General features: G+C 39.2%; 1 protein-coding gene across 1 annotated transcript in view; it reads right to left on the reverse strand.

Moving 5' to 3' along the window:
• The window catches only part of WAC (WW domain containing adaptor with coiled-coil), a 52803-nt gene extending 34504 nt beyond the window's left edge, over positions 1–18299 (reverse strand). The window contains exons 1-3 of the mRNA XM_058020585.1: positions 18165–18299; positions 18003–18039; positions 16419–16614 (exon numbers count right to left, since the gene is read on the reverse strand). Coding sequence (XP_057876568.1) covers positions 16419–16614; positions 18003–18039; positions 18165–18205 — 274 coding nt within the window. The 5' untranslated portion in view covers positions 18206–18299. The remainder of the gene's footprint in view (positions 1–16418; positions 16615–18002; positions 18040–18164) is intronic.
• Between the last annotated feature and the right edge of the window lie 248 nt (positions 18300–18547).

Genomic DNA, 18547 nt, shown 5'->3' on the forward strand with positions numbered 1-18547 from the left:
AGGTTAAAGGTCAATTTGCACAAACACGAGTTACTGCAACCTGAACCAGCACTACCTCAAAACCTTTCCCTACATTATGTTGTCTAAAGCTGTACGTTATTCTCTGTAAAGATATAAGGGGAAAAAAGTAAGGATAACAGAGTAAGTCTCATACTCAAATACAGCTTTTCAAAAGCTAGATCATAATCCTGCACCAGAAGTATCTTGTATGTTCAGAGCCAGGCAGAATGACTGAGCATGGGGGAAAGTTAGGCTTGTCAAAGCAATACTTACAACCATGACACACTTGTGATGCACATGCCTAACAACAACACCCCATGTACTGATGCATTTGATTCCCCTCCAAGATACAAGCAGTATATCATAATTACGAGGCTGTGCTCCAGTTACACCAACACTTCTATTTTTTTAGACACTGATCATGTAATGAAATAGCTGTTTAATATTTTCGTATTAACCATTCTTTTAGTATTTATTTACTACATCATTCTACTGAGGTAAAAATCATTAAATTTTTTTCATGTGCTTTTGTTGGTTGTTCAACACAGACATATTTTAATTAATTTCTGCTAAGAGGTAAAATCATCTCCCTTTTTCAAGGAAAAAAATGAGATGAAAATTTACCAGATGGCTTTGTTTGAACACTCCCTTCAGAACATCAGAAAGCACCAATGCAATTTAATTTACCTGTAAATTAATTAATAAAGAATCTTGTACCACAGTTGCATTATCACTACATTTTGTTCAGCATGCTCAACACATACATGGTGGTTTTAAAACACTGTAGTGGCCTAAATACACCGCCAGGTGTGTTTACACCTAAATCTAACAGGCATCTCCCAAACATGAGAAAGAGCCAACAACATACCTATTATATCAATAAAATATTGTGAAGCCAATTCTATCCAGCCCACCAACAAATCCCTCAAATTCACTGTGCAGACTTCCAAACCCCACATGGTGTATCAGCTCAGCAGCATGCCCCCATTTCAGGCAGTGCCCAGCCCCAGAACTGAACACCAAGGGCTCTGCAGGAGTATCAGAGCAGCTGCAGCAAGTCACACCCACCTGCAGCTGGCCCCGATAGGCAAACACTACCAGGCAGCAGCTCCTCCAGGAGGGGCCCCTGGGCCTCTCTGAGCTGCAGTTCCCCCAGAGTGTCCACCCACATGCTCCATCCATCAGGAACCCTGTCCTGCCTCAGCTGGCCTCAGCTGCACAAAAACTCATCGTGGCTGCAACAGCAACTGCCTCATGTCACCAGGACAAGTGACATGGGCCTTTACAGAGCTGGCCACAAATGCATGCTGATGGTGCAGGGTAATTACAGGTGTGGGCTCACCACCCAGACCTCCATTCTGTTTTACACATAATAACACTTTATGTTTGGATGTGTACTCAAACTTCAGGAATGAGCATACAAAAGGACTGCTGAACTGCTGTTTGCTGTTGAAAAGCTTACAAGACCAAAGCAGATGATACTCTGGGGAACAAGAATTTTAGGCACTTCAAACAAGTCAAGGGCTTAAACACTGTATGTACACATGACAACCATATTACCAAATTACCTTTTTATACTGAGACAGCAAGGTTTTAGTATGTGGTCAAATCCATGCACAGCTCTCACCGAGGAATCTCACAATCCAGCCAAGCAATGCCAGCTCAAGTTGTCTGGGAAAGTTGTTGAGGATGTTTAAAAGGCCAGAAAGCAACCCACAAGCAGAGGTCTACCTCTAAAAACAGGGAGGTTCCCCTCACTTGAATGATAATTTGCAAAGCCTAACCCCAAGCAATTGCAAGGTGGCTGTGACTTGCCACCAGCTCTGCATCTCCCAGCTGCATGCCTGGCAAAGCTGATCATGAGAACAAGATTGCCAAGACTAGTCCAGACTCCAGAAACAGGCCTGATAAGGGAGAGAGCACACTACTGTCCCTTGAGACAGCTCCTCATGGCAACTTCTCACCTTCTCCTCTTACAGTTAGACCTTCATTACTGGCTACACTTTCCTCAGGAAAGAGGAATGAAGACTTGGTTTTGCACTCCTTATTAGCGTATTTTCAGATTTAGGAATTGCTGATCTATATCTTTGATGCACCATAAGGAAATTCATATCGTGTTATAAATACTCCAGTTGGGTTTCAGAACTCCCCATGGAAATGTTTACTGCACAATTACAGTGAGTCTCCTCAGTTTAATCATTATTTTGAAAGCAGTTGAATCTGGAAAGAGCTACTCCTAACTGGAAGATGGCCAACAAGGGCATCAGCCCTACAGTTATATAAAACTGTAGTGGTGCAACTGTGTGAGCAAGTCTTCCCTAGTGATTAACAAGTCATAGGGCAAGTCAGAGTCAAGGTTAAAATATCACAGCTATCTCCTAACCTTTCCAACAAAAATCACATCTTCCTTACTAATGCATGAAAATCACCAGAAACCACAAAGAGCAAAGGTCTGGGAACCAATTCAAAATTGACTTAATGCCTACTGCAGATTTGAGATTCTGTTAGACTGGGACTCATTTTAATGTTTTTGTAAGTTGTTTCCATATCCCAACTGCTGAATCCAAGACACTTTGAACGGCAACAAAAGTTCAAAACTATCCTGGACTTCAAAAACAGATTTAATAGGCTGAAATAAGAATACTCCATTTTCCAATATAGTCAACTGTCCTTAGCAATTATCACAGTTAATTAGCATCTCCATTAACACCACTTCAATTCCGAAAGTATAAGAAGTTCAAAATTTGAGTTAACTAAAGATCAGACTTCTCTAATAAAGCAGCACCTGGTTTCCCCTCCCTTCTCCCCTGCCATCTTCAAGACCCAACCAAAACTCCTTCCTCTCCAAACCCTGTATACCTACACTGGCAATTACAACATCCACCTGAAAGCACCTAAAATGAATTTTCTTGCCATTTGTTTAGAATTATCTAATACATGACTGTGCATTACCCACCATCCTCTGGCATCCAAGTATCTCAGCCTAATGAACTCTTTTTTGGTTCATAACATCACACAGTATCAGAATCATAAAGTCTTCTACTGAAATGCACACATGGGAACAGAGAGATATTAGAATTGCAGTATACATACTGTAGTACCACACGACAGTTAACTTTACACAGTTCACTGCTGACAGAGCATTTATGTTTTCTTTATAGCCACAAAAATACCTTGTTAATATCCTAACTCTCATTTTGTCCATACTGAAAAGTGCCAGTGTAGATATAAAGTAAAGGAAGTTTACAAGTGCTCACCAGCTAGAACTCAGTGCTGGTCTGCTCCTCCAGCCCCTCTAGAGGGAACTGGGAGTCAGGAAGGGTTTTAGGAGAGTCACTGTTTCTGTGCCCACATACTGGGCATGTGGAAAGAAACACTAGGCAGCAGAAAAGGAAGGTCAAGGAAGGTCATTACCTTTGTGACAACTCCATGCATACTTTCTATGACTCCATGTTCCACCTTTCAGTTAACATGCAATCAAATTCATTAAACTAGATACTATCAGAATCTGAACCTCCTCAAAAGAACAAATACTACCAAGTGACAGATACCAATTAGTTGTTAACAGAGAAAACTTGACAGTAAGATTAGTTTATGGTGGTGATATTATATGGGGATAACTAATTAAATAGACTTCTTCAAAGGTAAAAATTATAGAAATTTATCTAGGATAAGTCTAAACTAAAATGTCTAAAGTGTATTTTAACTGGCTTTGTTACTTCAATGCAAATCTTTGTGCAGAACACTTTCCAAAGTACTGCATATGGGAGGAAATAAAACAACACAATAGGAACACAGTACCCAACATGCCAGCACTAACAGAACAGCCTATCATGGTCATTTTGATTTGCCAAATGTAAAAGTAATAAGACAAAACAATTTTTCTTCACTGCATTTTTATGTGGCCTAGTGTATTGAAATAAACATGGCTGCCTTCCACACGCAACCAAAAGCATAAAAACTTGCAATTTTCCTAGCAGAGAAGTGGCCTCAGAGAATACACCAACTGTGCAGTAACATTTTCCAGAAATTCATAACCTACTAAGTTGAATGAGCAATGCTTTGCCAAAGAAAGAAAATCTAGCCTGATCATGGTACTGCCCAACTACATAGTCATTATGCCCCCCCACAAATAAATGTTGTATACCAGTCAAGAAGTAGCTCTATTGAGCAAAAAAACTTACAAAGCCTCATTTCATTCCCTACCCCTCTGTCCTGCCACAGTACCAATCCAGCACAGCAAAGTCTGTGCTGTTTTACAATATCCAACTCACAGGGCAAGCATTCCAACGTAAAGAAGTTCCTTTTTCCCCAAGTTACCACTCACACAGAATTTCACAGACATCAGCCAAAATCATTGCTATAAACAGACCAGGAGTCACACATACATGGAGTGGCACAAATGACCAAATGTGGATGAAAGTGATACTGTAAACATATAGTTTTATTCATAATGGAATTTTTTTTTTTAAAATGGTAGTAAGAAAGTGACACCTTGAGAAGGAAAAGTGAGGAGCAGTAAACTAATGAAAGTCAAGGAGCCATTTTACTAATGCAACACTCAGCAAATGCAAAGGCATTACTGATTATTAGTAATTAGTAATTACTGATTATTAGTAATTAGTAATTAGTAATTAGAAAATGAAAAAGAAAGTTAAATCTTACACATTGCATTATGTACAGTAAATTTTATTTTGCTATTTGCTGCTTACTTTTCTATTTTAATTAGCTATACTCAATTTATTTCAGAAATTGAAGCTTTAATTTTAGGGCAAACAGACCAAACTGCTCTAGAAAGAACACCAAGTTATGCCTGCCCACCAAAAAGTAAAGCAAAAGTTAATAAAATACCTTAAACTAAACTCAAACTTTGTTTTCAAATAACAATTCAGGGATTTACTACTCTAGCAGCTAACTGCTTTCCTAGGGTTGTACTTCAGCCTAAATGAGTAAAACAGCTTGGGCTCTCCTCACTGAGAGAGCAGATAAACTTCTTTTTATACAACCATCCTATAATTTGCTCCTTTCCTTGTTACAGCTACAGCTTAATATTTAAATAATTTTGATAATTTTGGGGCTGTTTTCCTTCTCCCCTCAGTCCACCTCCCAGCAGCAATGAGAAATCACTTTTCAACTTAAGACACAACTTTGAAAATTATCAGGTTCATTAACAAGGTCCACTGAATGCAGTGAGTTTCTGTATGATCCAATACTCAAACGTCACAAATTATAGAGCTGAAAAAAGCCTAAGGGATGAAAAATGGATTTTCAGCACACTCCAGACATAATTCCTACTGATTTTCTTCTTCAAAGAAAATCAGTATACGACAGTTTCCTTCATATCTCAACTACTGAAATAACAATAAACAAAGACTGGATAAATAATTTTACCATCACCCATAAAGATGTTTATTCTTTACTTTTAAGTGGGGTAAACAGTATCACTTGAAAGAATTTGCCTGTTTCTCAATAATTAAGGCAAATTCCAACCAGCTTCTAAACATTTCTGATAAGACTTAAATGTTACTAAAATTATAATGTGCAAAGTGGATTTATGTGGAATTAAAAACTATGGGTAGACAAGTTCTTCAGATTAACATTTGTGATTTCCTCCCTATAGGGAACTTTAGATTCAGGTCACCTAATAAAATAAAAAATGCTAGCAGCATCCTCAACACTACTGATCTACTAAGACACTCACTTCATTTGAGATGAATCGACTTGAAAAAAGCAGCTTAAGCAGCTTCACCCATGGAAAATGTGAGTGAGTACCATGAATTTCAGCAACAGTCATATTCCCAACTCTCTGGCTCATGACACCAGAAGATTTCAGCATGTTTAATAAAAAAACAAAATCCTTGTTCAATATCACTAATGCCAGTTTGAAGTTTGAACTGCAACACTAATTAACATGACTGTATTTGTACAAGGAGTGGGACATTGCTCTAAAAAGAAAGGAGGCAGGTTAGAATAAAGCCAAACTCTGCTTTGCTCTGGACTGTGGCTCCCAAAACATTTCCATCTCTAATACAGTGTCAGAGACTGCCCTACAGAGCTTCTTCCAACCTCAACTAACAGTTCATACAGAGACTTTTAATTATTATATGCAAAACCAGATGTGTTAAACTGACAGCTAGGATCCTTACCACAAACTAATAACCATGTTATCTGAACTCCATATGGATCAGCTCAGTAAATGGACAACAGATTGAACTTCCCCCTTCAAAGAGCTGCTCAGCAACACCACAAAACCCAAATGAGCCTGCCATGAGCACACTGTAACACAGCACTGAGAGTCAAGCTCAGTGATGGAAGTCTAACAGCACCACAACACACTCTCCAACCTCCAGCAACATGTCCACAAAACTCATCAACTAAAATTAAGCAGAAGACTGAGACTGTATTCTTGATTCACATTAATTGTCAGTAGATAGTTCCAAATTTAGAAGTTTTTTCCCCTCAAAAGCCAAGAAAAACTAGACAAGACATTAAAAAAAAAATACATTAGTCATCTGGGGCAACAGGCACATACTCAAATGCTTCATGAAAATTAGGCCCAAGGGATACTGAAGTGAATAACAATTCCTTTAACATTGCAGGAGGGGGAGGGGGGCAAGCATTATAAATTTTACTTTTCATTCAAGGAGCTTCCTAAAGAACACAAAACATTGGAAGAACCGCTGATATTTATCAACACAACTCAGATGGGAATTTCTCAAATGCAGACACTTCACAAAAACTGTATATTTCAGTATTTTTAGACTACACCAGCAGAGTAAGACTGTGAAAGACTGACACACCATAACCTAGTCATCATGAACTGTAGTCTGATTAAAATCAGGGGTCATGCAAAACAATTTCTGCTTATAAAGGAAAAAAAAAAGCAGTTGCCCAAACACAGCTCTGAGACTATTTCCCCTTTTTCTCTGTGTCTCCAGCACCAAATTAACACACCCACTCAGAAGCTCCAAACAGTTAACTAAGATATGACAACTTAATCTCCCTAACAAAATCCCCTGAGCAAAAATAAGGTTAACTAAAAACAAGGCCAGGTCATTTAGCAACTGTCAAATTTCTTTTGATGTTTTGAGGATAGTGCCTTGAGGACAAGAAAGTTTAAACAGAAGACCCTGTGAAGGCAATATTACTTACAAATGAACCTGCACTGAATGTTTCCATTACTAGGCTTAGAATAAGGAAGGTGAAACCAGAAGTTTTTACACACATAGGTAGTGACACACAATGACAAATACTTGTGAACTTCATCCCATCTCAAGTTTCCTCCATCTCAACTGAGCATACACTATTGACAGCAATTCAATAAGTACAGGGTGTTGTAGAAGTACTAAAAAAAGGGAGTCTCTGTTAAAAAACATTACTGCAATCCTGCAAAAAGGATTGTCACACATAGCACAATTATATCCTTAATCAGAAAGCTGTGGCAGAAACAATGTCTAACCACATTAAAATAAGGCAAGGAAAAAAAGGCACCATATATTGACCTTCTTAAATGCGTCTTAAAAATAGTAACTGTAGGTCAGATTATCTCAAATTCTTAAGATACATCAAACACAATAGAAGAACCAACATCCCCTTCAATACTTCAATTCCTTGAGTGCTACTAATATTTGCTATTTGAAGAGAACTTTCTTTTCTTCTAAGACTATAGCTATGTCCATGTGTCAGTAAAACAGAGAAAGCCTTATTTCACCTAAAATTTAGATATTGACTGATCTGACTATAAAGAATTGTGGAATACTTCTGTTTTCAGAAAGATTATTCCTTTTTTCCTGGTCATGTTATTTCTTCACCACAAATGAGAAACCTAACTTGAAAACATTTAGTATTAAAAGCAGCAATTGGTCACTACACTTTTATATAACTTGAGACATTATTAGGTTTAGAAAAAATACATTTGCTGTTTTGGACATACTATGCCATGTGTATTTATTAGAGTACAGATATGCAACAAGTATAATTTTAATTTCATGCCTATTTAATTTTCAGCTGGGAATTGTTTTTGAGAGATGCTGGTAATACTAAAATAAAAAAAAAAGGCAAGTCAAATTACTTTATTACTTTCTGTCACACAGAAATTCTTCACTAATAAAGGAATGCTGGCCCACAGCTCTGGGAGGAAGCAAAGATGGCAAGCAAGGATTGACCTAAGAATTAATATATATAGTGGTGTGGTTTTAAAAAAAACAGATTCACAGCTTTATTTTAGGCTGGCCCAGCTCAGCTTAACAAAGCTTAGCTCAGCTTAATAAAGGTATTGTGCAACAGGGCTTTCAAGCATCTACAGCACAATAGGTGACAAGACAATTCATCCCTCTTCCCATTAAGTAATTCTTAAATACATCAAATTCAACTGGTCTTTCCTGGAACTACCTTACTATAAAAAATCCTCTTCACAAAAGCTGTAGTTATGTTTACAAACTCAAAATCTATTTTACAATTATTTGATTGCCTAAGTGTCTAATTTTATTTCTCTAGTTAAGTAAACACTCTCAAAAGGACTAGACAAAAACTGCAATCATTATTATTGACAATGTCTAGGCAGTATGAGGTGAACTTTATACTACTTAAATTTGAAGAGGATCATATTATTTCTTGTATTAAAGTAAGCAGAAACAGCATTCTTTCAAATGAACCGTTTTTAAAATGAAGTCTGTGTTAATCTGTCAGCAGCAGGTGTCTGAGGAATATACTCAAACAACTTAACTAGATGAGCTCTAAACTCCTCCCTATGTTATTCAAGGGGCACAGCTGGCACGAACACACCATCCAGAAGAACATAATTATGTGAAATAAACACAGCAGAAAAAAAAATAGGTAGAGCACATTACCTAACTTGTATTGTGGCATTTATACACAAATGTGAATTACTTATTATATATCTTAATAAAAAAACATTCTTTGTGGGTTTTTCCACATTTGGGAGTGAATAGGTATATTTGAAACATAAAAATGAGATGAGCAGGACAGAACATAATTTCCTTTTCTCTGTTTTTGCTACTGATAGACATTTGCTAACTGATAGACATTTGCTAACTCTGCTGCTCCAGCAAACTCAGAAACAAACCTAGAAAAACAATGAGGAAAACATAAAAAAGCACAATATTTAAGAAATCTGGGAAACCACTGCAGAGGAACTACTCTGTGAAATACAAATCTGCTTCGTAAAAGTATTTTCAGAAAGCCTGACATTAGTAAATACACGTAGCAGGTCACAGAAATCATATTGACAGGTATCAGAAAAGTAATGATAAAAGTTTATACCAAAAAAAGAAGTTTTGAAGATTCCTGCTGCCCCTCAAAGACAAGGATTTTAGCTCATTTAGCACACTGTTCATATTTCTGGCTGCCTTTTCCTTGCCATGAAGCACTTCAAAGCTGTTTTACATCTTTTTTTTGAGTGATGACAAAAGGAGGGTATTATAATTTTTTTATCATACCTCAGCTGTAGAAACAAAACAAGTTATGTTTTAACATGGCAACAGAAACTCTGACAGACTGTTCCTTTGCATCTCTCCTTTGTAACAACAGCCACATTAAGGAACAGGTGATTATTCCAAAGTACTACAGAGCCTAATCACAGGTCTCTAGGCCTTATTTTTCATTAATTTCAACCTGGTAAAAAGAGTCAGTCATCTGCTCAAAAATTATCTCCCTTTTCAGTGACCTGAAGAACAGACTTTTCAACTGGACACACCAAGGGGGACCCTCATCACTGCCTACAAGTATCTGAATAGAGGGTGTCAGAGGATGGATCCCAGCTCTTCTCAGCAGTGTCAAACAACAGGTCAAGAAGCAATGGGCACAAACTGTGGTGCAGGAAGTTCCACCTGAATATGAGGAAGAACTTCTTTACTGCCTGAGTGACCAAGCACTGGAGATGGTTGCCCAGGGTGGTTGTGGAGTCTCCCTCCCAGGAGAGATTCAAGAACCACCTGGACACAATCCTGTGCCATGTGTTCTAGGATGACCCTGCTTGAGCAGGGAGTTTGGACCCCTGTGGCCCCTTCCAATCTGACCCACTCTGTCATTATCCTTGAGCAGTATTCCATCAGTCACTTCCAGGTAGCAGGCAGTACAATTTGTGCCTTAGAACACGCAGCTTGCTTCACAAGCTTGAAAATAGGGAGAAAAAGGGAGAGAATCCTTACTGAAGAGCTACACAGGGAATGATCTCTCTGTATAGCAAGAGGGTTTTCCCTGAAAATACCCATGAAATTGCATAAAAGCCTGACTTTGTAAACAAATGCAGTTACCACTCTAAGTTGGGTGCCATTAAATCACTATTATTCACAGAGAAGTTATTACAGCATCACCTCCCCTCTCAGCCAAAGCAGAGGCAGAGCACTCTCTTCCAAGTTCTGCACAGCTTCAGTGATACTTGCCTTACTGGACACTTCACACTGAATAGGTAGAAATGGCCAGGAAAACAAATTTAAGCTGTCAATAAACAGTGTTTCTCTTAGAAAGCAGCCATGTCCCAAAACATGGTTAAGGAACAATTCTAATCAGGGGCCATTGGGGAATGCAGAGCAAAATGCTACACAATTTACAAACTGGTATCTTTACTATGGCCTAGTAAGTAGCAGGCAGCTCATCAGAAATGAAAAGTTTTCATGACTTCTTTTCATCTTCAGAAAAGCAACCCAAAAGTAGTAGTTTAGCAAACTGTACATTCCATTTCTATAAGGTCAGAGGGAAGAAGCATATATTAAAGCATGATGCTAAGTAAAAATCATTCCCTTCTGACTAGCTCACATACCAAAACCACCCAAATTCACCAAATCCTGTATATTGTCAGTTATCTTCTCTTTTCCAAAACATAAAATCTGCTTATGTACAAAAGCTTGCCAGGTCTAGCAGGCAGACTGACTTAAACATAATACATTTACAGTCCAATGAATTCTAAAAACTAAGAGATATATTTGCTTAAACAGAACAATGATAAATGGAAACCTTCAGAGGAGCTATTTACACATCTGAATTCTATACTCTCACATATAAAAGAAAGTAAAAACAGTAAGTGAAAATTCCCAAAGTCCTAATAGCAAGAGGTTGGGAAGCAGCTGCATCAACAGGTAACAAACAAATAGCTCTGCTTATTAACATTTGATGGAGCCTCCATTTCAGATCAAGTCTCACACTAATACATCTTTACTCTAGCAACCTACACCAGATACTTGAACTTCATTAAGAGAAACAGAGGATTCCATCCACCCACATGAATAAAGACTTAGCATTTAATACCATCATATTAATATCACAATTCTTACCTAACATCAATAATATAAAATTAGGGGGGTTCATCTTCCATTCTATGCTAGTTAAAAGCAAGCTTTGCAGGTACTTTTCAAAAGCAATTTTCAATATTAACATTCTAAGCCTCTAGATTTAAAAAGTATAAACACAAGTCAGATCTTTGACTGTGATTCTATGAGCACATATTTTTCAATTTCTTTTCTACTAGAGATCCTCACAACAGAGTAACACATCTGTTGTTTATACATCTGATCCCACAAAAACTCACCTCAGAAGTATTATCAAATCCACTGAGTAAATGGAAAGCTACTTTCTATCTAAAAGTTCTAAATTTGAAAGCAAATTTAAAATTAAAACCCATTCTGAAGGCAGTAGAACTAATAAAAATTAAAAGAAAGCTTTTATAAATATCAGAAAAGAGAAACTTACTCTTCCAATTTATTTTTTTTAACCCAAAGAAAAACTTCTAAAAGGTGAATGGTCCTCGAAGCAATTCTATTTTTCTTAAAAAACAAACCAGCCAACCCATTCCTCCTTTAAAGCCAACATTCAAGGAACAGTGAAGTGAATCACTAAATCTACACTTGGATATTAGGGGATATTCAAAGCAGTTTCATGAAGAACTCACTCTCCTTTGTGATCAGACTTTTCTCATCCCAGCTTTGACCATACACTTATCATGAAAAAATGGTTTTCATAGTAATGAGTAACAGCAGTTAATAGTAACTACATAGATGGAATCCACTCCAGCTTCCCCCTGAACCCTTCACTGTGTTCCATCACTCTCAGACTTGCCTCTTTCCATCCACCCTGCAATTTCCTCTCTACAAAGCCCATGGCCCGAGCATCTTCCATTCTCTTGTGGCTGCCCTAACACCCCATTCATTGTTTGTTTCCCTGGCCAATGCTCACACTAATTTAATCAGCAGTTCCCATTTGCTGCCAGGGCTGCCAACACAGGAACCTAACACAGCTCTCAGTTCAGGGCTGTTTGCTATCCCCTTGCTATGAGGACTCTGAACTCCTTCAGCAACCAGTGGAAACAAAGCAAGTCAACAAAGAATGACAGAAGCTCCCACCACCACTTTGATAAAAATAGGAACTCATTGTTTAAAATATTTCATTCAGCCTCTAATAGCAGTAAGATTTTTAATCTTAGAACTGTATTAGTCAGTAACAGCGCTCACTGACAAATGATCTTAATTGCCAATTAAAAAAAAAAACAACTCACGTGCAAAAGAAACAGTCACAATGCTTCAATTATACTTTGGAATTTAAATTCCACAAGCTACAGTCAAATTTCATTAAAAGAGCCTGCACTGCACAACAGCACACAATTCAGCAGATTTTATGCTACGTACATTTACACTCTTCAGTTGTCATTTTAAGCAATTCAGTAAGACCATGGTATGAAGCAAAGTTTCAGAGTCTCTTAAATGCAAATGTAGTGAAACATGCAGTATTTTCTTCACAGTAAAAACAACTGAGTACAGGTGGCTCAAGTGAACAAACCTTGTTTGTATAGAGTTCTACTGAGTATCTTACTGTGGGTCATTCTGCTCCATACAGTTAAGCAGAAACACCCTCTGCCCTTTTTATAACAAGGGTTGCATCCAGCATTTTTACTTTTAAATTGTATCTATTTATAGTTATGTATCTCCCTCTCATTATTCCCAAAGTTACCCTACTTATCTGGCCTCTTTATTTTCTTTCCTGGACACCAGTATCTCATCATTCATGCATTTTAAAAGACCTACAACAGCCTTCCATCCTCAAGCATCAGAGTCCTCAAATCTTTGTATTTCCCTTTTTCTTTAATGGAAACATTTTTCCACATGTACAAGGCCCTTCATAGTTCTATTCCCCATAAACAATGCTGGCTCTAAGTCCCTATTTGTTACTGTTAAGAAACTTCACACTTGAGCTGGTCTCATAAGACCCCCTAATCTCTTCAAACCCCACACTTGCCTATAGCAGCTGACCTATAAATAAGAGATGCACTGAGGGAGGGAAGCTGTTCATTATGTTTTGAACACTTGCATACAGAGACAATGCCCCCATGCACAGGGACCTGAAAGCAAGACCAAAGTTAAGGCACTTTTTTGATATGCTGCATGTACAAGTGCTCTTAGGAAACCAGGAATGTGACAAAAACTTGCAATTACACCACGGTGTTGAGTCCAAGGTAAACTTGGAGGTCTCTCTCCAGAGAACGAGTGTCTCTGTACACAGTCCCTTTCCACAGAAACCATGCAGTAAGCAGTTCTGAAAATGCTTTGTTTGCACTGGATCAGTATGGAGGGCTTACCCATAACACGTTGTAAAACCTTAATTGAATTTCTCCCCGTGGATTACAATTCTACAGAAGATTCTGCCATGAATATTACAAAAATAAGCTGTTACAAAAAATACCTTTATACACATGCTAAAGATATTAATAGCAGGTGGTTCTACCATTTTTGAGTAATTAATTTTCAGTCAATTCCTGCTTATATTTTAAATGCATACACTTAAATCTTGAAATGACATTTAAATGACATTCTGCATTTACCACAAAAACATGAACCAGTCATGACTGAATCAGTGTGCTACACCACTGAATCTTCCTGTTTCTCTTCAGAGCTAAAATTACTAAGAGATGTATAGGAGTTCTTTCCAAACACTGAGTTGAGAGGGAGAGATCAAGTTAAATTGGCTTTATGTTCAATAGTAATATTCTAAATTTATGTCGTATTTTGTTTCCTAAGGTGTGAGAGAAGAAGATATTGTTTGTATGGGACTTTAATTCAGTTTAGGAAAATAAATTCTAGAGATGTTTCAATGAGATTTGCTAAGTTCAGCTAGATCACAGGAAGGCAGTAACACCTGTATTAGTTTCACACTGAGCAGCACCAATTTTAAAATAATGCACAGCAATTACAAAAAATAAAAACCACTCAGCTTCTTCCTTCCTCCATGAAGAATGCAAAAAGAGAACAAGACAGGCATTTACAGTAGTATCATAGCAAATTAGTAGTTCTCAGTCCTGTAAAGGCTTAGATGAAAAACGTTAGCACTTTTGTAATGTTTTTCTTTTTTCCACTGTATGTCTCTAATTGGAAAACTAAGGGAATACTACAGCAATAGCAACCCTTCAGAGTAATTCAATACAGAAAATGGTAAAATATTTTATTATGTTTTTTGCCTATTAGTAATATGCAAATGCTCATTACACTACAGCATTTCACCTATATTTTAACACCTACCTTCAATTTATACTGACAGAAATATTCAGTATATCAAAGAAAAATTAATACCCTTCTGCCCACATCTGCTCAGCTTTGGTTTACTACATACAGTACACAGGATTTAACATAATTTTGGTTGTTTTGACTACATTTTACAGAGGTGAAACTGTGGCCAAACTAACCTTACTAAAGACACACACAAAAAAAATCACTTATTTACATTAAACAGTACAAATGTTAAACTTTTAAAATTAGTAATTTCCCTTAGACTGTTGAAGACTACTTCCTTCTTCCAGTCTGTTAACACATGATGTGAAAACACTTGCTTTCAGATCAGAATAAATGAAACTTTCCACTGTCTTAACAACTAGGAGAAGGTACAGGGGGATGGTTTTCCTTTCATTCACAAAACTACAAACAATTCATCTTTCCTTCATCCTGACTGCATGCATACATGCTTCAGACCATGCCCCAGGTATTAAATCCATCTGGACTTCAGAATATCTCTCCTATCTTGCCACACTTCCAACACACAAATAAGCAGAAGCACTCCCCATATAGAGCCTCATCCTCCAGATGTTTTCATATATGCATGATTCCACTAAATGCAGCTCTGTTCAAGCAGAAAAAAATACTGACTGTAGCAAAACTAAGTAGAATTGCAAGAGAATGTGGGACTAATTTTTGGACAGGTGAACAGAAAATAAAAGAGGACACCTCTGTATCCTGTAAAGTAGCACAGAATAGCAGCATATGGGCATTGCACATGGATTTAATTCTGAGATTACTACACTTTCAATTATTATCAGGTACAATGAAAATCAGTGTATTAACAAAAGAGGCATGCTCTTATAATGCATCTACACACTTCCATGACATTAACAGTGGTCTACAGAGCCTCAGCATTAAGTCAAAGAAGGAAAAACAAATAGGATTTATAAGAATAATTGGGTACCTATGAACACATTTGTAGTGTTAAACTAGTATGTCCTAAAAAGGTACTTGAAAGCTATTTCCTTTATTTTACTGTAATATCAAGTTTTTACTATTATATCAAGTAAAAGTAGTGCAGCAATAAATGTGTATGTACATCAGAATTTGTTAGCTTTATACAGAACAAAGAAGCTCCAAATTCTGTACTTGAATACTTCACCTTGTACCTTGACACAAAGACCAATCAACAAAACAAAAGAATTTTTCCAATTTCGGACAGCAACTGCAATTTTCTAAACTTTGGCTGTTTGTTACCTAACACTGTTTATTACCTGGAAAATCCTAGTCTTTTCCTAGGAAGCAGGGATACAAAATAAGATCAGTTAAAATACTGGGGATATTACTACTGTTTATAAACCTGCAAAAACACAGGAGGCTGACTTGACTGTGAACACAATTCTTCAAGCTCCTGTCAAGAAAGGCTCTAGTATGTGCTACCCTTGATCATCTAACAAGAGTTATACATAGTAGCTAAATACAAAGAAGATTTTTTTCATTTCTATGGGATTTAGTCTATGGAGCATGTACCTACACAGTACAGCACCATAATACACAAAGTTATTAAAAAGAATGCAAAACGGCAAACATTTATCGCTAATGAAAAATTCAGAAAACTATTTAATGTTATCAAACGTTGCAGTATGTCTAAATAAATGAGACATACTAGTTAAATAATAAAAAAAAAGGTTTATTTAATCTTTGGGGCTGTAAGGAAAACTACCATATCTGTAAAATCAGGAAATTAAGAGGTGTTACAATGCCTCAATGATTGCTGCCAAATAAATTCCCATTTTGGGTTCACTGCAGTCACCCTTGCTGAGTACAAAGCACATTTAGTATAAGACATCACCTGAGTGATACTGGCTAATTTTAATGAGAAATCAGTGATTGCTTAAGTAAAAGTTTGTTAAGATAACTTACCACCATCCCTCTCTCTAACTCTGTGAGTATGCACACTTTTTGCTTTACTGTGCCCTGTGCTGTCACCGTATTTGTTTTCAGGGCTGTCCGAGCGCCGCAGCATTTTGTTTGGTGGTGAGGGGTCTGTGGTGTCGCGCATCTTGTCATGACGGTGATCACCACCACTGGGGTGACTCTTGGATGAGTACTTAAGAGCCTGAAACACATCACAACAAAACAGGCACTGACATTAGATATGAAATTTTGGGTTTTTTTCTTCTCTTCCAAAAGTACTTTTAAAGCTTAATTAATTTTCATTTCCTATTAAAAAAAAAATCAGCATTAGTCTCCTTAATTTTAATTACCTACATTAAAGCAACAAGTTCTGTAATTAGAACTTAAAATAATTTCTCCCACTGTTACATCCAATGCAACACTTTTTGTTAAGGAGAACCTAGTTTCTCTATCTTTTCACTGATGGACTACACACTTTCAGCAGTAAATGGGCCAGTTCTTCCACACTTTTGGGAGAAGAACTAGTCTCCACTTGTTATTAGGAAAACAAACCTACAGTTACACTGAATCAGTGTAGACTTTGAATATGCCCTCTATACTCTAGTCAAGACCACTCAGTTTCACCATTACCTTGAATTTCTGTGATGTTTTCTTCAGTACTAACACCCCTGTAACACGTGTAATTAAAAAAAATAATTCTAGAGGGCCAAAACATGTAATAACTCATTCTAAAGTCTTTACCAAAAATTACATGCTCTGCCTCATTCTAACCTGCTTGGTTCTGTGAACTCCTGAGTGGCAAATGTTTACATTTATGTGAACTGTCACTGACAGCTGCCTTGGACTGCCGTACTGCACTCCAGTGATTGAAATACACAGAAATGCATTAAAACAGTTCAATTCAGGGCCTACAGAGATCAATATCACAACATATGTCTTTCCACAGACTGAAAACTCGACAATTGGGTTTCTTCATTACACACAGCAAAGCGCAGTGTGCACCTTACAGGAATTGAGGCTATTGTCGGTAAGTCAAGGATTTGATGGTTTCTGAACATGCCCAGCAGCTGGCAACTGCAGAAATGAAGCCTCACTTGCAACCCCAAGTTGGTCAGGGTCTAAACCCGTGCCCTGCTCAGATTACAGCCCCCAGCAGTAGTTTTGGGGAGAAGAAAGGGCTTTGGGGAGGGGTTGGGGGAGGGGGCTGGGGGGGAGGGGGGTGGAAGAGTAAGACTCCTTTTGTTTTTAGAAGAAAAACATTCACCTCTCCTGGATCTCCACTCCACCGCAGCAGACCCCGGCTCCCCCTCCCGCCCTTCGCACCCTCCCCGACTCCCAGGCCCGAGGCCCGCACGGGTCGCACTAGGCCGCTCCTGTTCGCCCCGGCTCCGCAGGCCTCCGCCGAGCACCGGGGCCCCGTTCCCCGCGCCAGGGCCGCCGCCGCCTCTCCGCCCCGCGGCCCCGGGCCCAGAGCGCCGCCAGGGGCCGGACCGGGCCGGCCGCGGCACCGCGGCCTGCAGTGGCCGCCGGAGCCTCTGCTGAAGTAGCACCCCCCCGCCTCCCCTGCTCCTCCTCCCGGCCCGGCGGTACCTGGTAGGGCTGCGAGTCCCCCCTGCGGTCGTGACAGCTGAGGAGAAAGCGAGAGAAAGACAGAGAGGCGTTAGCGAGCGCCCGTTACCGGCCCCGCGGCCGGGCCGAACATGGCGGAGGGGGTGGGGGGGGCGGCCCCGCGGGGCCGGGGGGTGAATTTACCCATCACTGAGTCTCTGCTGTTTCCTCGCATACATTACCATCAATGCCCGGCCTGTGTGTGTGAGGGTGAGGGGACCAGGAGGGCACGGCCGCGGCCGGGCCACAGGCGCCGAGGGGGGAGGCGGGGGCGGCAGCGCTCCGGGGGCAGGGGCGGGGGAAGGGGGCGGCTCGGGCAGCTCGGCTGGAGCGGCGCTCACGGGCCCATCGCCTCGAGAGGGGAGACGCTGGCAGCTCGGCCCCGCGCGCGCTGAGACACACCGGGAGCACCGACTCGGCCACCGCCTCCCCCCGCCGCGCCCGCCGCCGCCGCTCCAACTACATCCGGGGAACTCGGGCGACGCCGCGCTCGGTCAACGTCGGCTCTTTCCGGCTCTTTCCGACGC

The sequence above is a fragment of the Melospiza georgiana genome, chromosome 1 (genome assembly GCF_028018845.1).
Source record: "Melospiza georgiana isolate bMelGeo1 chromosome 1, bMelGeo1.pri, whole genome shotgun sequence".
NCBI lineage: Eukaryota > Metazoa > Chordata > Aves > Passeriformes > Passerellidae > Melospiza > Melospiza georgiana.